We start from the raw sequence: 23,308 nt of genomic DNA on the forward strand, positions 1-23,308 counted from the left end.
AAAAACTACCTGTTTCGCATTACAAGTTTTATTGATGACAGTAATCACTTATTTGTTCTAGCACAATTATTCGAATTTAGATCACATATCAATAAAAATTAATTTCGGACAAGGTTTTTAAAGCTTCAAGTTCATTGCAATGCAAAGACACCAATGTACAACTTTGTATATTGCTGAAAAAATTTAAACGGTCATGAAATTGAAATTTCGAATTTTTAGTTTCACCAGTTTTGTGATTGGTGTAAATGATGTGTATTCCCGGGAAGGATTGCTTGAGAAAGAAAGACGGCCGGGCCCAAAATCGAACTCGCGCTCTTTGCGCAGAGACCGCCGCCTTGCACAGGTAGACCGCAAAGTCCCAAAAACGGACGACCGACGGCTGAGCGGCCGCAAACGTGCGAGTGGCGAACCAACGGCGGCTAAACGACCGCAAACGGACCAACGACGGTCCGTTTCCGGCCCGCCAAAACACTCAGAAAAACCAGTCAAAAAATGGATTTTCGAAATACTGCTTCAAAATCATTGTTATGCTATTTAGAATCCGTAAAAGTTGTTTGAAGCTACAATTTTCTCGTTTTTAATATGTTTTGAAGCAAACGGACAAACGACGGGTTAATGACGGACCGCAAACGGACTAATGGCGGTTTAGTGGCGTCTCAGTGTGGGAAAACAGGCTGAGAAAGTGTTTGGTGTAGAAAAAAACACTGAAATCTATACAAAAGTAGTTATAGTGTTCTAGTAATTCAATAAAAGTCTCAATGGTTAATTTTTGAAACCAAGTAAGATCATATGAGCAAGAAACAATGCTATTAGTGGCTCAGCGAGCCGCCATGGTGTGAGGGATGACTATACTTGGGGGTACATTCAGATTTTCATATTCAAGGATTTTTTAACTCACAAAATCGAACCAGAAAGAACCTTTTGAGTATCTTCTATTCACAACCTCACAAGCATTGCTGTAGTTTTGCTATCTGATCACTTCCTATTATTATTCAGAAAGTTTCGTTTTTTTTTTCAAAAATATGTTACAGGAATTGTCAGGTTTTTTCATTTCATGTGTTTCTTTCAGAAAATTATTCTTTTTCACCGAAATTTCCGAGTATTCGCATTTTTCGAGTAAACGCATTGAAGCTGAAGCTCGCAACGACACTCCGAAATTACGGCAGCGCGCCTTGTTTGTCGTAAATCGACACTGAATTTTTTCCGCGTCAAAATTTTATTTCGTTCATTTTCCTTCAATTTTTATGGTATTTCTTCCGTTTTTCTTACATTCTTTTCAGTAAAAAAGATTTATTTTTCTGTCAAAAACGCTTTCACTCGTTATTTATTATTAATTTCGACGAAATTGTCTATTTTCAGACTAATCGAGAATGTCGTCGTTGGCGCGGCTCTACTTGACACCAAAAACGAAGAATTTCAAAGGATTCGTAAGGTTTGTATCAGATAATTGCGTAACCTAAGTGAAAAATGTGGATATTTTCAGCAAATGTCACTGGAAGCCCGAAGTTTGTGTCCAAATCGACAAGCGGAATGGCTAGTTAATCGATAAGGAGAAGAAGTCTTCAGTGGAAATTGGACTCAGTGGGAAACCAAAAGTATGATATTCGCGCTTTTTCAAAGAATGGAAACTAAGCTAGTATTTTTCAGAGATCAAACGGTCAAGGTCCACATGGTTTAATGACCCAAGTTTGAGACTTGGATACACTATTTTCGAATGGCGATGACCACCACTTGGCAATAATATCAATGGAAACGGAAGGGGCAGCAATACAGCAACTACAACAATAATCTGGAGGAGAGGGACCACGTCGTCATCATCATCAAACCGACATTATTGATGCCGATGCAAACGACAGTGGAAACGAACTATCGATGGGAGGAAGTAGTAGTGAAGTGTTTATAGGCGATTCAATGTCCCTTCATCGTGGAGAACACTCGAAGAATCATCATCATCAAAACCGTCTTCTCGGTCAAACGGCTACTTCGTCGATTCAGGGATTTCAACAATTCACTGGTTCTCTGTTCGTTTACCGCCATCAATGCTCTCATCATGCCAACCATGTTGTCAAATGACATCTTCCCAACTCGATCATCACGAACTTCTACCAAGAAGCAACTTTTGAGTGATAAGTAAGTTATCCAATAACTATGAATTGTGTTGTAACTTATTATCTTTCAGGCTGATTCGATTCGTCTACAAGCGAATTCATCTCAACGAAGATTGCGCATCAACAGAAATGGCGAGAAGAAGAAGCGAAGAGTGTCACACATGACTCGCTTGCTTGATGCGGAAAATCGACGAACAACAAGCCAAAAGGCGAACATTTAAATGTCTTATTCACCTAGTTATGATGTTTCTTTTTTAATTTTTTTATAAGTGTCAACATTTTTTGTTATTAATTTTAATTTGATAATAAATAAGTATTTATAATAACGAGTACTGTTCGCAAAAAACCATTTTTAACATGCCTAATGGGGAGCGGGAAAGGACCAGAAAGGTTTAAAAACGGATGAAAAACGGCCCGTCAGCGCGTCAAAAAGCGAGAAAACGGGCCGTCTACGGATGTTCGACGGACCGTTGACGGCCCGTCGGTCAGCCACAGAATGTTCGCCGGTGATCCGGCGCTGGTCCGTTTTTGGGACTTTGCGGTCTACCTGTGTTGGACCACTCGGCCACCCGGACACATTTCTGAGAAGGTGAACAAGTAAATGAGGAGAGGCCAGCCGGATGAAGCGCCGAAGGCGCGGCAGCCAGGCTGGTCATATAACGCGTTCTCTGTAAGACTCGAGCAACGCGTGCCCTAGGCTTAGATTTTTATATGATCATGTACTATGAGTGTTGTGAAACACATATACACAATATTGGGTCGCAGCTCCGGGTTACTGTAGCACGGTAGATGCTCATAGGTCAAAAAATGAACTTTTTGAAAATTGATCGGGGAAAGCTGAAATTTTTAGCATATAAGACAGGCCGAATTTGAAAATTTCAACTTTTGAAGGAGAAGTAGCGGTTATCTCCCTAAAGATGTGAAATTATCACAGATTTTCTTAGCATATCAGAATTTATAGGAAAAATGAAGATAATCGCTAAATTTCCACATGTATTTGCTAAATTTCCACATTTTCGAGAAACCCTGAGTTTCGCGGGAATCAGATTAAAAAAAATCAGGTTAATGCTGAAACTCTAAAACCAGTCATCCCCAAAATAAAAAACAATGTTTACAAAATCAGTTTATTCACGTGAAAAAAAAAACGTTCAATCACAAAATCACAGAGAGGATGCGGGGAGGAAATCTGGGGAAATATAAAAAACAAAACATGAAAACGTAAACAAAACAAAACCGTGAACTAATCGTGGATTCCCATTCTGGATGCTCGCATCCAGAATGGGGAAATTGAGAAAAACTAGAAAAGTTATAGGCGTGAACTATAAAATGTGGATTCACATACTGGTTTCACGAAATGGATGTGGGGAAATTTAGAGAAGACCAAGTAGAAAGACGCTGGGAATCATGGAGCTTTTCACAGAAATACTCTTGTAGACCTCTGAATATACTTCCGTCTAGCCAACATTGAATTTTCCATCGTAAGACATCTGAAATAGAACATTTAGTTACGAGAAAGGTTTTCTAACAACTCACCTTTTGTAAAAAGCCTTTGTCTCAGCAGTGCTTAAAATTCAAAAATTGTCAAATATCCATAAATTCACGATTAAATCTGAAAACGTATTGAGAAGATTATACCCGTCACCTGCTTTTTCGAATAGTTTAGGTTATAGAGTCGACAACAATGTATCCAGATAAATATAATTGAGAAGTAATAGGATATCCACACACGACGACATTGAAAGTTGGTAAAATGAATAAAATACAACCACAGGAAAAGGTCACGAATAATAATGGATGAACCCGAATCCTCGAATCCTCATTGATTAAGTGAAAGAAATGGGAGTTCTTGTTGAAAAGATAAAATTTTCAAATTCGGCCTGTCTTATATGGTTTTAATGGTGATACAAAAGCTTATCGCTTTTTGGAAATAGTTGCCTATAAAAGAACGATTAGGTTTTCAATTTTGAATTATGTTAAAGCTTAACGATCAGATACTATGTCTCTTACGCGAAAATCCTCGAAATTTCTGATTACAGAAATTTTCGCTCCAACCGTAATTACCGTAATTAACACCCCTGAAAAAGGAATTCTCGGTTTGAGTTTGATATCTCACTAGATCGGCAAGAAACATAATCAAGACAGCATTTTCATTGAATCTCATTTTGAGTACCTGAAACACTAGCTGTATTTTTTTAGTAATGTAGCCTCACCGTCAGAGTAGTTAAAAATTTACCAGATCTGCCGTCTTCTGTATACATGTACTTTCTTAAGCTTCTTCAAGTTTTCACTATCATCATCATCTTTTTTCTCCTTCCTCTCCGATCATCATTATAATTGAAAACCAACAATTTTCTATCTACCCTCTTTCATATCTTTTTGTATCTAGATTTCCATTTCGTTTCCAATTGTCGTATGCCAATTTTCAGTCAGGCTTGATTAGCATTCCAGTATATTACATTGAGGTTATATGAATTTTCCGAATTCCTTACAATGGCCGAATTGAGAATGATCCGAAATTGTTAATTTTTCAAAGTCAACAAAAACGGTAAAATTTACTATTAATTGAGAGTTGTTTCAGAAAGAAGTAGATTTTGATACTGATTTATTTTAAATATGAGTAATATTTTTATTCTAGATTACCGCTGTTTCAGAATTTTGATTTTCTCTCAATCTATACAAAATTTTGATGGTTTCTTTTTTATAAAACAGTTCATACAACTGCGCTCTACAATATTTGTTTCCAGAATCGATGGAACGCTGGATGACGAACGGTTGTGGTGTTGTCTCGGAATTGCAATAAGTCAACGGAGTGGTGGATAGGAAAATCGGTGGCGACGTTTTTCAAGTGAAGAATACCGAGGATGTTCTCCGGTTTAACTTGAGATCCTTTGGAGCTTTGAGTGGATTTAACTTGAATCCCCAGGCTCCGGATCTCGAACTGACGACCGGAGGCATATTCATAAATAATTTAAATGTTATTCATTGTTCATTCTATATCAAGTATGTGTGGTTTTGAAAAAATGTAATTCACAGCTTGATTCTCAATAAAAATTATTTTAATCACTTCTTCTTTATCCGTTGAGACGTTCTCAAATGTTTCACTGACTGGGGTGTAAAATTGGAAACTGGTGGTTTTCTGTTTTAATAATAATGGAAATTGTTCAAAATTTAAAATTCAATGTTGAATCGAATACTGGGTATTTATTGATTTTTTTTCTTCGAAACTAGTCGTAGTTAAAGAAATGAAATTCAGAATTTCTTGTTAATTTAGAATTCTTGAATAGGCATTACGGTAGGCGGAAATTTTGATGAATTGACGTGTGTCAGTTGGGAAAAATTCAAAGAAGCTGCCGTAGAATAAATCACTAGAATAAGGAAGTTCATGACGAGGCGGGTTGAACTTTTTCTATAAATCAGACCATAGATACTCTCGACCCTGCTTATTCCAAAAATGCAAGAAAAATCAGCGAAATGCTCACGTAAACCAAGTTATGAGCCGTCAAACTTTTACTGTTGAAACGCTATTTCCGCGTGTACCGAAAAATGTACCTCCTCAATCCCGGAATAATTCCGTGAAGGTTTGGTTCAATGGTACACAGGTAGTTGGCCAGCGACGAAATACGGACCATATACGCGTCCGCGCCGGACTCAAAAAGAAGTAGCTAAGGACGATATGTGTGCGTCATATACGGTCCGTTTCGAGTCCGCGCGCCGAAAAAGTTGCTCCTCTCCCTCCCACCGCCAGCCCCTTCCCTACTTTTGTTTCCCGGTTGAGATCGTCATTTAACAAGGAAGATTAGTGATAAAATTACTATTTTATTTAAAGAAAGATAAAAAGGAACATTGAAAATAATGAAAATAAGATGAAAACATAGCAAATTAGACATAGAAATCACAAGTTTGTCCGCCAGTCGTGTCCTTGAAATCAATCGAAATCCAATTGTCGTAGAAGCAATATTCAGTCATTGATTTCCGTTGTTCCCTTTGTATTTCTGAAAAAAATCAATTAATTGCGGAATAAAAAATATTTATTCAGTTAACTTACTTTCGAAAAAGGGTTCCTCCTCCGAACAAATACAGATGTCATGTTTGAGAAGGAGTTCCGGCCAATTTTATCGAATTTCCTCACTGAAAAAATTTATTTTGAATAGAGAATGTTGAATACTATCACAAACCTTTGAGGAAATCGAAGAGTTGGTTCCATTTCAGCTATCGCCGCTTCTTCTCTTTTTGGGGCCAACGGACTGACTGAAAACATACTAAATTTTCGATCATTCACAGTTAAATGCGAGAATTTTTCACGAAAAAATTAATTAAAAGAAATTTCAATATAAAAAACATAAAGAAAGGCGAAACTTTCGAAAAATAGGGAAAGAAACGTTAAAACTCCGTAAATGATAATAAAATTATCATTATCCGAGAGGAGTCCGAGAGCTTCGGAAGAGCGCGGCCAGTCCATACGGACTATTTCGCCAATCCATATACGGTCCGCGCTGAGTCCGCGCGCGGACGCCTGCCGCCCACTTCCTCCTCTTTTCCCGAAGTCCACACTGCGTCCATCTACAGTCCGTAGCGGGCCATAATTCCGCCGCGGACTCTATACGGGCGGAAAATAGAACTGAATCCGCATGCGGTCCGCACGCCAACTACCTGTGGTAAGTTGCTAGGATAGTGTCCGATACGTTGCGGGTTCGGTTCTGCTACTCGACAACCTTTTTTTTGCAAATTTTAATAACCACGTACAGATGTCGTATAGGATGCCATTGTCATTTTCTTGCGATTTTGAAGTTGATTGACTAGGAAACCAAGTATTTCGTGCTGACTATAAACTTTTTTCACCCAAATATTTTTGGATGGTCCTTCATCTTTTTGCCATCAAGTGATGGGCGAATTTTCGAAAAATATTTTTTAGAAAAAGGTCGGAAAACTTTCGAAATCAGGGTTGTCTTCCAAAAACTCCACGAAAAATCGCGAGAAAATGACAATGGCAGCCTATACGACATCTGTACATGGTTATTAAAATTTGCAAAAAAAAGGTTGTCGAGTAGCAGAACCGAACCCGCAACGTATCGGACACTACACAGGCAAACCGCTCCGGATGAAATTTGGTCCAAACGCGGATGAACACTCGGTGTCAAAACGATACCAAAAAAGACATCAAATTTGGTCCTAATTTGGACCAATTTTCATCCTCGGCGGTCGTCAGCGGAAAATTTGGGCAGGGGTTCCCCGGATCAGAATTTTCTGGTTCTTTCTAATTGTAAATAGTTATCAAGCAACAAACAATTGTATAAATGTACATCAATATTTATTTTATTCACACATAAGAAAAAACATAGAAAAATTTAGTAAATTTGAGGCAAGTTCGAAGATTCGACAGTTTTGATTTTGTTGTTGCTTCTTTGGTTGCTTCCGGGGCACGATACAGATGTTGACGATCATCTGAAAAATGAGTTTATAGTTTTGTATTATTCTTGGTGATACTCATAAAGTGACATTTTTTAGTACAATTGCCAAGATTATTGAAAAGAATTTAAAAGACAAAAGATGGTTACGTTTACTTCGTAGAGCAAAGAGTTTGGAATTTTGAAACGTCTCTTTTGCTCAAAATAGAAGTATGAACACAAAAAATACAAAGATTTGGAATTTTGATTGAAATTTCCAAAAAACTTTCAAAAAATTCGGAATATTTCATTTAACTTTTCTGTGTGTCTTTTTCCTTTATAACCAAAAACGTTGATTCAAAATTTCGGAGTTTTCGTGTTACGCAAGAGAACTTACATTTATTGAAATGCTGCGTTCACAAACCGGAATCCAATCATCGAATAATCTTCTGAAAAGAAAATAGTTCAATTTTTTCCAATTTTCGAAACAAAACTAACCTCTTTGCTCTTTGAAAAAAAAATTTCCGCTATTTAGTCCAATTGGAAGCCCTCTATTGAATTTAGTTGAGTGAAATGAACTTATTTTCGATGAAAAAGCAAAAAATCTTACACGAAAAACGAGAAAATCGAAATAAATGAAATAAAAATAGAAAATGAATGAGTGCCAACTCATCCATATTTGATCCTCGTTTCATCCGCGGCGCTTCTGAGATCCCCCCAAAAATGAGGACGCCCGCATCTCACCCGCGTTTTATCCTTAAAACGGCTTTGAACCGCGTAGGATGAAATTAGGGCCACGTTTGGTCCTAATTTCGTCCTTCGCCCGCATTTGACCCGCGTTTCATCATCAGCGGTTTGCCTGTGTATCCTAGCAACTTACCATTGAACCAAACCTTCACGGAATTATTCCGGGATTGAGGAGGTACATTTTTCGGTACACGCGGAAATAGCGTTTCAACAGTAAAAGTTTGACGGCTCATAACTTGGTTTACGTGAGCATTTCGCTGATTTTTCTTGCATTTTCGGAATAAGCAGGGTCGAGAGTATCTATGGTCTGATTTATAGAAAAAGTTCAACCCGCCTCGTCATGAACTTCCCTTGTTAGTTGGATAAAGTTCATTGAAATTGCAACTTTTGGAAATTGTGTTTTCTTGATTGCCTTCTTTACAAATAATCTGCCGTTTCAAATCTTCTATTATAAATCTATCTGCTCAAAATGGATCAATTAGTTATCCATCTTTGATTGTCTTACAACTTTATATGCTCCTCGTTGAAACAGTACGAATAGAAATTCGATTCGAATGTATTCAATAAAAGAAAAATACTGTTGCAGTATCCTAATTTCAGTATTTCCTTTCAAGCTCTGTCTAGCAAGGCTGTCGCACGGCCGGCCGCGGCCCTCGGCTTTCAGGGCCGTCGCGGCCGCGGATTAACCAAATGGGCTGAATTTTTGCATATCGACTAATCTTTTGGTCCTCTACAAGGCCGCCTGAAGAAGCGAAAATTTTCCATGGCTGGGAACTGAGATATAAAATCGCCCCACGGCCTTTTTGACAGCCTTGCTGTCTAGTAAAATTCTTTCTTCCGCTCTGTATTGAAATTCTGAACGAAAACTTTAGTCGAAAAAGTTGTTAGAAATTTCTAACTGTGGGAAAGTTGAAGCAGTTGCTTGCTTATTTAAACCATGGTGTCTTCGTACAGTTTCGTGTTTCAGTATGGAAATAAAAATAATTCAAATTTTCTATTCCTGTTTAACTGCCTGGTTAACTGCTTTTGAATACACACATAAATAAATTTACTGTTCTAGTCATTCTTCACGGCCTCCAGCGGAGGCCCTCTCAATGCACTGCGCACAGTACTTTGAGAGGGCCTCCGCTGGAGGCCGTGATTCTTTGCTCAGAAAATTTTTGGTTCTTTCAAATTATACCGTTGCTTAGGTTTCTTATTTGTTTGTTTCAGTCAAGGCTGTCGCACGGCCGGCCGCGGCCTCGGCCGGCCGCGAGAAGAAAAAAATGAAAAAGCCCCCGGCCTCGGCCTCGGCCGGACGCGGCTTTTTTTTCAAAGTTGCAAAACTTTGTCGATTTTGAAAAAAGTTTTGCTGGTTTTTTGTTTTCTGGTACCAATCTGACAACCGGGGTTCAATCCCCACTCGTGCCAAAACGTTTTTGTTTTTTGTTTTTGATATTTTGGTACCAATCTGACAATCATGGTTCGACCCCACTGGTGTCAAAGCTGTTTTTCATTTCATTTTTGGTTTTTGGTAAAAATCTGAAGACCAAAGTTGCTTTTTCGAAGTAGGACTGTTCTGAAAAGAGACACTTGTAATCTAAAAATGTTTTTTTTTGTTCTGAAATGGTTTCAGAATGGTACCAAAAAGCAAGAAATGAAATGAAAAAAGGTTTGACACCGGAGGGGTCGAACCCTGGTGATCAGATTGTTACCAAAAAGTCAAAAACAAAAAACAAAAAAGTTTTGGCACGAGTGGGGATCGAACCCTGGTTGTCAGATTGTTACCAAAAAGTCAAAAACAAAAAACAAAAAAGTTTTGGCACGAGTGGGGATCGAACCCTGGTTGTCAGATTTGTACCAATAAGTCAAAAGCATATCTAGTCATGTTTTCAGTTGATATGCTAGAAAGCCGCGGCCGGCCGCGGCCTCGGCCGGCCGCGATTTTCAACAGCCTTGCTTTCAGTTGAACGACGCAAAGTATTGTACAAAATGTGATTCTTCAAAAGAAAAACGTTATGTTTCAACAAATGATTATTTTACATTTTCTATTCCTTTTTTTGCTGAATATATATCTCGCAGACTTCAAAAAACTGCAAGAAATGTGAGAAGCCGATCCAAATGTTTCAGCAAATAAGGTAAAAACCAGACTTGCAACGGGCCGGGCCGGGCCGGGCCGGAATGAAAACTTCTAGGTCCCGGCCCGGTGGGCTAGGGCGGGCACGGGCGGGTCGCCGCCCGGGCGGGCGAGGGCCGCCCGCAGAAACGCCCGTCCGGATGGAAAGCCTATCCGGGCCCACCGGGCCGGGCCGGGCCGGGCCGGCCCGGTCGGCCCGGAAGTTCATTACTGAAAAAAATTCAATTTTTTTTTCGAAAATTTCCCGATTTTTTTTTGTAAAATTTTTTTTTAAAACAATTTTTTGTAGGTTTCGAAGGTTTTTGAAAAATATACTTGAGGAAAAATATGAAAAATTTTCAGAAAATAAATTTTTGGACAAAAAATTGTAGTGAAAAAAGTTCAAAAATTCAAATCCGGGCCTAGGCTTTCCATCCAGGCGGCGAAATGCCCACCCGACCCGCCCTAGGGCGGGCGGCGACCCGCCCTAAGGCGGCCCTACCGCCTCTCTTTTCTTTGCGTGACACCCTCCTTTCTTCGCCCCCCTTTCCCTCTCGGTAAACGCGTTCAACTTTCTGCAGCATGTCTGCCGACTTTCTGCAGCATCTCTGGCGACAGTATGTAAACCATCAACAGAAAGTTGCCAGAGATGCTGCAGAAAGTCGGCAGACATGCTGCAGAAAGTGATGCCAATCATCAAACCCTCCCAATATTACGAAACAATGAAATGAAAAACAATTTTATTAAATTAAAGAGAGAAACAATTGAAAAACGAAATTTACGAGTCATGAGAGTGACTTCAATTATTAATGTTTGTGGGCAACTGTAGATGAGCTTGAACTGGCAACTGGAGAAGTGCTAGACGGATTTTTCATTGAAGCGAATCTGGAAACATTTTTGTTTGCTTTGAATATAACAAACTATTCCTCACTTGGAAAGGATTTCTCGAGGATCGGCTTCGTTTGTGCTCACTCCGTTGTTTCTATTTTGAAGGCGAACTGTCTTTAGCTGCTCCCACATTAAGTGATCTTTGCAATTTTTCCCGTTTGGACAGTTTATGAGGCAGCTTTTCTCGATGTCGAAATGATATGCACGAAGATTTTTTCTGAAAAAATTTTTTGAAGTGAATATAAAATTTTGATAGAACCTACAGGGTTCTTCCGATAGCACAAACAGCAGTGAAAATAGCTTTTTCACGTTCTCTTCTTCTTCTTTTGATTTCCGTGACAGGGTCTTCAATGAGGAGACTTTGCAAAAATCTAGAAATAGTGATAATTCTTTAAAAAAATATAATTTCATCCTTACGGATGGTTCGCACTGATATCTCCATCGAGAAGTTCTTGAGGAAGATGCAAGCCAGCAATATCGAGACCGAACTCTAAAGTTCATGAATTTAAAAAGTAGCACAGACAGTTTTCAAACACCTCACCTGTTAATGTGTCTGAAATTTGTAGAGGGAATTCACGGAAATGTTTATCTGTCAGTCTGACGGTAGCTGGACGGAAGCTGTATGTCCAGATGGTGTATGATGGGTGGAAAAACTGAAACCATCAATAGGTTTAGATTATTTAATTATTTTGTTACCATTTTGAAAACTTTCTGATAAAAGTTTGTTAATTGAGTCAGAGCATCATTTCCAATAAGTGTTGATGTATTATACAGACGGGATAGGTTGATTCCTTTGAATCCTTCTACACCTGGGGTTTCGTATTCGCGAGACATCTTTTGTTGCTTGATATATCCAACTTTTGTGTGTTTAGCGAAATTCGCTGAAAGCGAATTTAGTGACGCTTGTACGCTTTCAATTTTACGAACATCTGTAGTTGACATTTTCATCTAAAAGTTTTATTGTTGAAAAGAAAGTTGAGGTTTCTTCAATCCTTACAATCATCATCTGACCCATTCTCAACGAAGCTTGTTCATCTGAAGTACTATTTTCTGATTCTTGAAAAAATCCGAATAATGGGATGTTTGGACGACGAGTATTTCTACAGAATTCCTGTAAAACACTTATATATCAATTGATTATGAATTCAAGCTCACTTCAAGTTGAACTTCACTGATAGTTCCTTTTGAAATGCCTTGTCGTGCTGCCTTTCCGATGTTTAACACACTTTGTTCTTGAACAGCTTTCTCCAGCATTTCTGGAACAAAAACTGAGCATTTATTTGGAACAAAAGCTTACCCATATCAGTAAATCCTGTTTTACTGGTTTCAAGATGTTTTGAAATGCTAAACTTTTTTGGCGAGATCTGGCTGGTTTTCTGAACGGAAGGACTTGTATGATCGAAATTAAAATCCATTTCTTCCTCATCCAATGCTCCTGTCTCTTGCATCTCGTATTGATATTCTGGTTCCAATTGGCTGTAGTTGTTAAAGTTTCCAAGTGGTGTTTGTTGTGCAAAATTGACAGAATTCATGATTGCATAATTCTTTTCACCGACTGTTTCAAAAGTGTTATCGATGTCATATGGTTGGTAAGCGGAGTTGCTACCGGGCCGGGCCGGGCCGGAATGAAAACTTCTAGGTCCCGGCCCGGTGGGCTAGGGCGGGCACGGGCGGGTCGCCGCCCGGGCGGGCGAGGGCCGCCCGCAGAAACGCCCGTCCGGATGGAAAGCCTATCCGGGCCCACCGGGCCGGGCCGGGCCGGGCCGGCCCGGTCGGCCCGGAAGTTCATTACTGAAAAAAATTCAATTTTTTTTTCGAAAATTTCCCGATTTTTTTTTGTAAAATTTTTTTTTAAAACAATTTTTTGTAGGTTTCGAAGGTTTTTGAAAAATATACTTGAGGAAAAATATGAAAAATTTTCAGAAAATAAATTTTTGGACAAAAAATTGTAGTGAAAAAAGTTCAAAAATTCAAATCCGGGCCTAGGCTTTCCATCCAGGCGGCGAAATGCCCACCCGACCCGCCCTAGGGCGGGCGGCGACCCGCCCTAAGGCGGCCCTACCGCCTCTCTTTTCTTTGCGTGACACCCTCCTTTCTTCGCCCCCCTTTCCCTCTCGGTAAACGCGTTCAACTTTCTGCAGCATGTCTGCCGACTTTCTGCAGCATCTCTGGCGACAGTATGTAAACCATCAACAGAAAGTTGCCAGAGATGCTGCAGAAAGTCGGCAGACATGCTGCAGAAAGTGATGCCAATCATCAAACCCTCCCAATATTACGAAACAATGAAATGAAAAACAATTTTATTAAATTAAAGAGAGAAACAATTGAAAAACGAAATTTACGAGTCATGAGAGTGACTTCAATTATTAATGTTTGTGGGCAACTGTAGATGAGCTTGAACTGGCAACTGGAGAAGTGCTAGACGGATTTTTCATTGAAGCGAATCTGGAAACATTTTTGTTTGCTTTGAATATAACAAACTATTCCTCACTTGGAAAGGATTTCTCGAGGATCGGCTTCGTTTGTGCTCACTCCGTTGTTTCTATTTTGAAGGCGAACTGTCTTTAGCTGCTCCCACATTAAGTGATCTTTGCAATTTTTCCCGTTTGGACAGTTTATGAGGCAGCTTTTCTCGATGTCGAAATGATATGCACGAAGATTTTTTCTGAAAAAATTTTTTGAAGTGAATATAAAATTTTGATAGAACCTACAGGGTTCTTCCGATAGCACAAACAGCAGTGAAAATAGCTTTTTCACGTTCTCTTCTTCTTCTTTTGATTTCCGTGACAGGGTCTTCAATGAGGAGACTTTGCAAAAATCTAGAAATAGTGATAATTCTTTAAAAAAATATAATTTCATCCTTACGGATGGTTCGCACTGATATCTCCATCGAGAAGTTCTTGAGGAAGATGCAAGCCAGCAATATCGAGACCGAACTCTAAAGTTCATGAATTTAAAAAGTAGCACAGACAGTTTTCAAACACCTCACCTGTTAATGTGTCTGAAATTTGTAGAGGGAATTCACGGAAATGTTTATCTGTCAGTCTGACGGTAGCTGGACGGAAGCTGTATGTCCAGATGGTGTATGATGGGTGGAAAAACTGAAACCATCAATAGGTTTAGATTATTTAATTATTTTGTTACCATTTTGAAAACTTTCTGATAAAAGTTTGTTAATTGAGTCAGAGCATCATTTCCAATAAGTGTTGATGTATTATACAGACGGGATAGGTTGATTCCTTTGAATCCTTCTACACCTGGGGTTTCGTATTCGCGAGACATCTTTTGTTGCTTGATATATCCAACTTTTGTGTGTTTAGCGAAATTCGCTGAAAGCGAATTTAGTGACGCTTGTACGCTTTCAATTTTACGAACATCTGTAGTTGACATTTTCATCTAAAAGTTTTATTGTTGAAAAGAAAGTTGAGGTTTCTTCAATCCTTACAATCATCATCTGACCCATTCTCAACGAAGCTTGTTCATCTGAAGTACTATTTTCTGATTCTTGAAAAAATCCGAATAATGGGATGTTTGGACGACGAGTATTTCTACAGAATTCCTGTAAAACACTTATATATCAATTGATTATGAATTCAAGCTCACTTCAAGTTGAACTTCACTGATAGTTCCTTTTGAAATGCCTTGTCGTGCTGCCTTTCCGATGTTTAACACACTTTGTTCTTGAACAGCTTTCTCCAGCATTTCTGGAACAAAAACTGAGCATTTATTTGGAACAAAAGCTTACCCATATCAGTAAATCCTGTTTTACTGGTTTCAAGATGTTTTGAAATGCTAAACTTTTTTGGCGAGATCTGGCTGGTTTTCTGAACGGAAGGACTTGTATGATCGAAATTAAAATCCATTTCTTCCTCATCCAATGCTCCTGTCTCTTGCATCTCGTATTGATATTCTGGTTCCAATTGGCTGTAGTTGTTAAAGTTTCCAAGTGGTGTTTGTTGTGCAAAATTGACAGAATTCATGATTGCATAATTCTTTTCACCGACTGTTTCAAAAGTGTTATCGATGTCATATGGTTGGTAAGCGGAGTTGCTACTCATGTCTACATCTTGATAACTAACATTTTCTTTTTTCAAATAATTGCGAGGATGAGGCATTTTTGTTTTCTTTTGAATAGTAGAAATGCGTGGATTAACAAATGTATCTTCTTGTTTGAAGGTTTGAATTGGCCGTTTTGTTCCTCTTTCTCCAAATCGAGTGTTTCTAATGATTCTTCGAGGAGTTTCTTCGATATTGAGAATCTTGTTCCTTTCTTCTTCACTCCCCCTCAAGTTTTTGACATTTCTTGGTCTTCCTCGCTGCGATGCACCTCTTCCAGACATGTTCTGAACGATTTACGATCAATTAACAATTAGACAAAAAAGTTTCTCATAGACAAGTGGCTTGAACCAATTTCACGAAAATTCAAATAATTCTACAAATGTAACGTCATTCGTCTCACGTGTTATTGGGTAATCAAAAATTATTATTTCAACAATTATTAACATTAAAATCTAGAGAAGTAAGAATTTCCGTTAGTTTCCAACAGGGAAATGTATCCTTCGAGAGAAGAAGTGCTTGCAATCTTGTAAGTTGTTCCAACAATCTTCCGGAAAAATGTATTGAAAGTATCGAATTCTCTCATCACACAATGAAAACGTGGGTGGTTCTCCGCCCATCCAAACAATTTCGAAAATGGATTCTCGGTTTCGAATTTTTGTATAAGAAGATAAGTTTTTCCGTCATGTTGCACGAAAATTCTTTCAACGCTCCCGAATTCTAGTGTTTCATTATTTCCCATTGAGTACACGTAACAATCCTTTGCAATTTTCTCCTCTCAATGCGTCCTGGTAGAATACGTTTTGCTCTTGACTTGAACGGAATTCCTGAAAATTATTTGTTTCATATAACAAAATAACCTTGGTTTTGTTTCTTACACAAAATGAGAAATCTGCGAAACATGATTCCTCAAAGCATCCTTTTCTTTTTCATGTAATTCGTTTTCATCCAACTTTTTACACGCTGCATTTCCTTGACGAAACATTTCAGATATCGCTCTCATTGTATAAGGACAGGCGATAAAGGACAGGCGATCCTGTTTTTGCGACAGCTTTCTCACAATAATAGTTAGCCCGATGCGACGCCATGAACTTTGTTGTCATGTCGATAAGAGATCGCGTTGTATAAACATCTGTGTTTCGTCCAAGTGATTGGTTGAGACGTTCAAATGGAGCAGCGCTTGATATCAATGGGCTGCCTTCGAATCTTATATTTGGAACCATGTGATCCAGGATAATCTAGAACAAGTTTTTCAGGGCTGTAAAACATGACGAACTTACGTGAAGCTTCATTGTGTATAGTAAAGGGTACGCGATTCCCAACAAATTCCGTATCACTTGAGACAAGCTTTCTAAGAAGTTACAGTCTGAGATGTTTAAAAACGGACTTGTCGCCATTCTGGTGAGAAGCCAGTGAAATAATACGGCGGCTTGCCAGGTGTCTGCTCTTTCACAGCAAATCAACAATGTTGGAAGAGCTTGGTTGTACATCTGGAATACATAACTTTATTTCTGATATTATCAACTGATAGTCAACCTCTTGCACTTCTCTTCCTGTTCTACTGTTGAGAATAATAGGATCGATTAGACTTGTCGATGAGCGGCCTTTGGGAACACTGGAGCTGTTTAGAACATTCTAAAAACACAACATTGTAGATTATAAAACAGACGATTATCTATACGGACTTCCCACCGTTTCCTCTCGCTTTGATTGATATCATGCATCAATTTTCCGCCTTTTCCCAATAACTCCTTTAACATGTCCCGACTACTTCCTTCATAAATTAGATGTAAGCCGTCATAACCATGTTTCCAGGGAGGAGGGAGACTTGTTTTCTTCACATCTGAGAACAAAGTTACAGCACAATTACTCTTCCAACAACTCACTTTCAGGATAAATACGATCACTGTCTCCCTTTGTGTGAACCAACAAATCATACTTCCCTTTTTCGTTCGTTCTCGAGAACCGCGAACAGAGCATCTTGAGCAGCCCTCATATGACTGCCAACAAGGATACCCGTAAATCTTTTTGCTAGCGTCCATATCTAATACACATTGATAGATTTCAAGTCGTACTTTGTAATTCACATTTCTGATTAAAACATGAATAGGGTTTTTAGTTGTATCGTCGATTTCGTTTTTGAGACGTTCAAAAATACTCGAAAAATCCGAATCATTAGGCTTGTTAGTCGTTAGCATGATTGCTGACATCATCACGATTTCCGGACGATAATCTTCAAAGGAACTCTTTTTCATAGAAACATCGCTGGGAGCCAAAAAAACTGGCCATACTTCTCCTCTGCAACAAAAATTGTATTAAACACAAGGTTATTTCAGTCAAACCTAGAGTTTCCACGTTTTCTGAATCCATCGGTATTCATTGTTAAAAGTAATGTAATGTAATCAGGGTATTTGGTTTCACATTCCGATATTCGCTCTTTATATTGTGGTGTATCGCAGAGTCTAGAGGACAATGATGAGCTCTTTAATCCACGATTCTGAAAAAACTTTACACTCTTTGATAAGTGGAAAATTACTCACCAGAAGTGTATCATCGAATGATCCATTGCTAAGAAGATCTTCCACTTGTTTTCTGATGGAAAATGTTACGATCATTTTGGAACTTGCTACATTTGCTTGAGATAACGAATATCGAGAACATCCTACATTTCCACATTTCTTACTGTCCAGAAGAACTGTGCTACAGGTACCACAAAAAGCATAAATTCGAGTTTCTTGATCACTCCAATGATCAACAACTTTCCATACATCTTGAATCTGGAATCAATATTTTAGCTGAGATTAGGAAAAAAAGTGAATTACCTGAATTTCGGGTTGATTCTTTAAAATATTGGAGATTTGAAAAATGTCTTTTCCTATTGTTTTACTGACTTTATTGTATAAGAAAACTGATCCAATGAAATTAAGAGCATCTTCTCGATCCCATTCATTAATAACCGGCGCTTCACTGTTTTCATCTGCAATTACAAATTTCTGATGCATTAGTTAAATAGAATTAGAATTGTATACCTGTGAATTCACAATCATTATTCTCTGACTCAACACTATCGTCTCCGTTAGATGCTTCCCACATTTCTATGTCGACCGAATTCTTTTCATCCACATTGCTATCATAATTGTTAGAATTTTGCTCTGAAGGTGCAGGAATTTTGTCTACTCTACCCACGTCTATTTTCATTCGTTTTTCTTCTTGGTCAACGAATAAATGACTCCATTCAGCTTCTGTAAATTTGTTGGTTACAAATTAGTATAACTTCCACCAACTAACGCAATCGTTTTGATGAAATTCTGTCGACTCTTCGGAGTTTCTGTTCCATGACTTTCCTTGTGCTGAAAACAAGATCCGTTTAAGTTAAAGTCAGAAAACCAACAAAAAAATAACGAAATCGGTTTAAAACGGAAAAAAAAATTAGAAAAATCTCATGAAAAAAAGCTCAGAAGCACGCAACGCGGACACGCTTCGCTTTAAAGTTGCTACAGAAAGTCGGGGGCACCCACACGATATCCCCGAAAGAGAGGAGAGGTTTCAAGTTGCTGCAGAAAGTTGCGAGTATAGAGACCGACAATCAGGTCGTACGCCTACCGTAGTTCAACTAGCTGTAGAAAGTCAGAGGACCATGCCAAATTTCTCCAGAAAGTCGCCAGAACCTCTAAATTGCTGCAGAAAGTTGAACGCGTTTACCGAGCTTCTCTCTTTTCAAGCGAAGGCTTGGCCTAGTGGTTAACAATCTTGTTTTTGAATCTGCTCCTCCCGAGCAGGGCTGGGCAAATTATTTGTTTGATTATTTGAATTATTTGAAATTTGGGGTAAAAGTCAAATAAATTGTTTCAAATAATTATTTGAACTTTTTTTTCAAATAAATTGTTTGACCAAACAATGTTTGACAATGTCATATCAAATAAAATTATTTGACCAAATTATTTGAAATTTTTGAAATAATTTGAAACCGATTTTTTTGTATCATTAATGATAACTTTTCTCTTCAAACTGCCGAAAGGTTAGGGGAAAAATAATTACTTCGAACTCAAGAAAGTCTTTCAGGACGGAAAATTTTACGAAAATAGCATGTTTCCTTGATTTCTACGTGTTTTAAAATATGACCAACTGTTTTTTGTTCTTTTTACTGATTTTGTTGGCAATTAAACATTTTCTCGAGTTGTTTGAAATTGTTTGAAATTATTTGATTATTTGAGAAAAAATTTCAAATAAGGTTTGGTCAAATAAACTATTTGAAAAACAAATTCAAATATTATTTGATCAAATAAATTATTTGGAAAAAATATTCAAACATTATTTGGTCAAACAATTTATTTGACCTCTCAAACAATGCCCAGCCCTGCTCCCGAGTTCAAACTTTTTTGCTGCAAACTTTTTGTTTTCTTTTTTTTTATTAGGAAGACAGTGCTATAGGTTTTTTTTGACAAACTACGATTGAAACTGTGCAAAAAATAAATTAAAGAGACCAATTTTATCACGCCAGTCTACCATAGGGCGGGCTAGGGCGGGCACGGGCGGGTCGCCGCCCGGGCGGGCGAGGGCCGCCCGCAGAAACGCCCGTCCGGATGGAAAGCCTATCCGGGCCCACCGGGCCGGGCCGGGCCGGGCCGGCCCGGTCGGCCCGGAAGTTCAGTACTGAAAAAAATTCAAATTTTTTTTTCGAAAATTTCCAGATTTTTTTGAAAAATATTTCTTAAAAACAATTTTTTGTAGGTTTCGAAGGTTTTTGAAAAATATACTTCAGGAAAAATATGAAAAATTTTCAGAAAATAAATTTTTGGACAAAAAATTGTAGTGAAAAAAGTTCAAAAATTCAAATCCGGGCCCACCGGGCCGGGCCGGCGGGCCGGGCCGGCCCGGAATCTTGCAAGTCTGGTAAAAACTACCCTTTTCCCAATTTTTTTGTGAAATTTTCATAAATCTCCCGTTTGAAACCATTTCAAATCCATCTTCAAAGCTGGAGATTTGATTTTCAATGCCAACAAAACCAGGAAGCTTATTTTCATTTTTATTGAATGTTCAATAATCGAAATACATTCATGTCTCCGTCATTTTATTTATTTTATGCAACCTTTTCTTTTATTTCACGAGAATTCTTGATAAGCCAGAAAGTTAAAAATATTGTGGTTGGATCACATTTTGATAATGGTCGACAAAAGTGAGTGTGATGGAGCAATATCTGAAACAAAACAATATCTTCGACACTAACGAACCCACTTAAATGAGTCCGATATTTCTAACGCCATTGAAACATGATTCATGATTTTTTTCTAAACATAAATCAACTTTCTTCCTGGTTTTTATTCATTACTTTCCAATTTAGAACATAAGAGCTGTGTTGTAAGCACTTCGAATTTTTCGGGAGGTGCTGAAACAAAACACATGAAACCGTAAGTTGTCAGTGTATGGATGAAAATGGTTAATTCAAAGTACTTATTGAGCAGTAGGCCTCAAGAAATACGAGTTTTCACAGTGGCAACAATCACGGCGCACCAACATTATGCTCGATCATAAATCCAATGCCCTAACAATAAGTTTCCAGAACAAAATAGCATTACTGATATATTATTGTCAGAAGATGGACTAGTTGTACTTACAAGAATGCTAAATCAGAAAAACTTTTCATATTTCCAAGTATCCATAAAACTCATGTCTCCTCCTCCTCCTCCTTCTCTGCTTCCAACTGTCCCAATGCTAATAGTTGTATTTGAGCGAGAGCGGGTGAAAAGTGATTGAATCCAATCAAGAGAGGGGATAAGAGAGTCTCGGCCGACTGGGTGCCTAATGGTTCTTGACATATTTGTTGTCGCTCTTTTATTCTCTTTTCTCTCTATCAACACATGGTTTCCACTCCAATATACACTGCCGATTTGGAGGATATGCATTCAATGGAGACGTTTTTTTTAAACTGTTTTATGATTGTTTTTTTCTTGCTCACATGTGGGTTTCTGTTAATCATCTTCAAAAATAAATGGACGTTTTCAAATACTTCTTATATGAAATGTGGGGATATCCAAATAATTGCTGAAAAGTTAGGAAACTGTTGAATGCTTCTTTTTTAAATGGAAAAACAGTCACTGAAACACACAAGGTTCGTATGAAAACCCAAGTACTATCCTGGAAACTGACCAGTTCTGATTTTGTGATACTGTAAATCTTTTGAGTCAATATTCTCGGCATATTAAACTTTCTGGAAACCAGTTAGTAAAATCATGTAACCGAAACTGTAAATTTTGCATTATAAATTGAGTCAAACTTTTTTAGTATTTCAGCGATCTTGTTTATAGAATTCCATTTTATGTTTTTATTCCGTTTTCTGAATGGATAACATTTTGCGGTGTTGTTTTCTTTAAATTATTAATTAAGGTTTCACTACCAACATTAAATGAACATCTATCAAATCTTTTTGATTTTATTGTACATGAAGGAATACATACCCGAGACAAATGAAAGAGGGCGCAGCCTATTTTGAGAATTCCTTTTTTGAGAGGTTACGCTGTGGTTTGCAAACAAAACACTTCACGAAAGTTTACTCCGATGATGTCTATCAGTTCCAATAAAAGATTCGTTCTGAATGTAATCAATAATTATAAAATCCCTGTTACAGAACCTTAATTTCCGAGATTTTTTCATACTTTCAATGTTCAGTTCTTTCAATTCTCTTCAATTCTCTTTTAATATGCACAACTCCAAATTTGCATTTTTCTCAAGTACCAAAATTTCTATACTTACATAGCACTTATGGGGCAATTTCATCTGATTCTTAATAGGACCAGGTTTCCAATGTTTTCAGATAAAAAACAACGTTTCAGTATAGCATAATTATGAAAATTATTCATTTAAAAAACAATAATAGGCATTTCTTCGTTTTTCAGCTTCAGTTTATTTTTTGGCCTCGAATAAGTTGACCGAGTATCAGTTCTCTCTTTTTCTTAACGGCACACCATTCACGGGAAAATTCTTTTTTTCCAAATTTAAAACAAGTGGGATTGTTAATTAGAACCTAGTTACTGTACATTCGTAACTGTTCTAAAAAAATTTTCGGTTCCAGCAATTCTTTTTTTTTTCATGTTATTATTGGACTTCCAATAGGCCGAAACCCCGAATTGCTTTTGTTTCGAAAATTCTGTTTCAAAACTGCAATTTATTAACTTTTTCTGAAAGATTCGTTCGCAACTTCTCTTATTTCCAATATTTCCACAACTAGCAATGCAAGCCTTAATAAGTGGGATCACCTATAACTTTTCAAAATTACTTGACAAGGGAACCCCAAGCACTTGCAAGTTTGGAATTTGATAAAACTTTGGTGGGAGGTCAAGGACCACTCCAATAGAGCTCCCACAAAATATTGGAATCCGCCCGACACTCTGCTCTGAATTATGGGCTCTCAAAGTTAGGCTCAGATTTAACACAGTAAACCTCATTTCCTCACTTTTCAACAGTTCCCAAAATGTGATTTCCCTCCCTTGCCACGTTTTCGACTGGCCGAGTGGCCGAGGGGATGTGCGTTGAGTTGTTGATGGAAGGGGGAAGGGATCGACCCCATGCCAGGCATTTTGGTTTTTTTATTTTTTGTTTTTCCTGGATGGACAGTTTCATCATTATTTGAACGCTTTTTGGGAATTTTTATTGTCCTGTACTTATTTTACCATGAAGTGACATTATTTGAAATTTTGGAAAAACTATTTTTTGGCCAAAATTTTCAAAGTCCCTTACCAGTTGGGTTCCAATTTCGCACAAAAAATTTTTCATCGAAATAACACTTGGGAATCATCAATTTTTGAACTAGATTTTTCTTTGATGATAAAAGTAATGAAACTTGGTACCTAGTAACAATGTTTTCGAAAATCTAATGTTTCATTAGGGAATGAACATGAAACACGTTTTTTATACACCATTCTTAGAATTTCAAATTTAGGTTCCTATTTCAATCAGTTCAAGCAGAAAACTTATGTAAAAACTAATTTTTCAGAAAAAAAAAACATTTTCTATTCCAACAAGTTTACATATTA

At 37.8% G+C, this 23,308-nt stretch overlaps 3 protein-coding genes across 3 annotated transcripts; all 3 read right to left on the reverse strand.

The window, feature by feature from the left end:
* Nucleotides 1–11,140: 11,140 nt before the first annotated feature.
* GCK72_013083 (uncharacterized protein) lies at nucleotides 11,141–12,754 on the reverse strand (the record flags this gene model as incomplete). The annotated part of the gene is made up of 9 exons (XM_053729630.1): nucleotides 11,141–11,219; nucleotides 11,266–11,439; nucleotides 11,486–11,593; nucleotides 11,640–11,712; nucleotides 11,764–11,875; nucleotides 11,919–12,170; nucleotides 12,220–12,333; nucleotides 12,378–12,478; nucleotides 12,613–12,754. The coding sequence occupies 9 exons, from the start codon at nucleotides 12,752–12,754 to the stop codon at nucleotides 11,141–11,143; spliced, it is 1,155 nt and encodes a 384-aa protein (XP_053584402.1).
* An 834-nt stretch (nucleotides 12,755–13,588) lies between these two features.
* Nucleotides 13,589–15,562, reverse strand: GCK72_013084 (uncharacterized protein; the record flags this gene model as incomplete). The annotated part of the gene is made up of 9 exons (XM_053729631.1): nucleotides 13,589–13,667; nucleotides 13,714–13,887; nucleotides 13,934–14,041; nucleotides 14,088–14,160; nucleotides 14,212–14,323; nucleotides 14,367–14,618; nucleotides 14,668–14,781; nucleotides 14,826–14,926; nucleotides 15,061–15,562. 9 exons carry the CDS (start codon nucleotides 15,560–15,562, stop codon nucleotides 13,589–13,591), a joined length of 1,515 nt encoding a protein of 504 aa, XP_053584403.1.
* Nucleotides 15,563–16,264: 702 nt separating this feature from the next.
* Nucleotides 16,265–18,615, reverse strand: GCK72_013085 (uncharacterized protein; the record flags this gene model as incomplete). The annotated part of the gene is made up of 9 exons (XM_053729632.1): nucleotides 16,265–16,516; nucleotides 16,559–16,768; nucleotides 16,815–16,913; nucleotides 17,165–17,576; nucleotides 17,621–17,775; nucleotides 17,819–18,055; nucleotides 18,101–18,255; nucleotides 18,308–18,520; nucleotides 18,567–18,615. 9 exons carry the CDS (start codon nucleotides 18,613–18,615, stop codon nucleotides 16,265–16,267), a joined length of 1,782 nt encoding a protein of 593 aa, XP_053584404.1.
* Between the last annotated feature and the right edge of the window lie 4,693 nt (nucleotides 18,616–23,308).

The sequence above is a fragment of the Caenorhabditis remanei genome, chromosome IV (genome assembly GCF_010183535.1).
Source record: "Caenorhabditis remanei strain PX506 chromosome IV, whole genome shotgun sequence".
NCBI classification, from domain to species: Eukaryota; Metazoa; Nematoda; class Chromadorea; order Rhabditida; family Rhabditidae; genus Caenorhabditis; species Caenorhabditis remanei.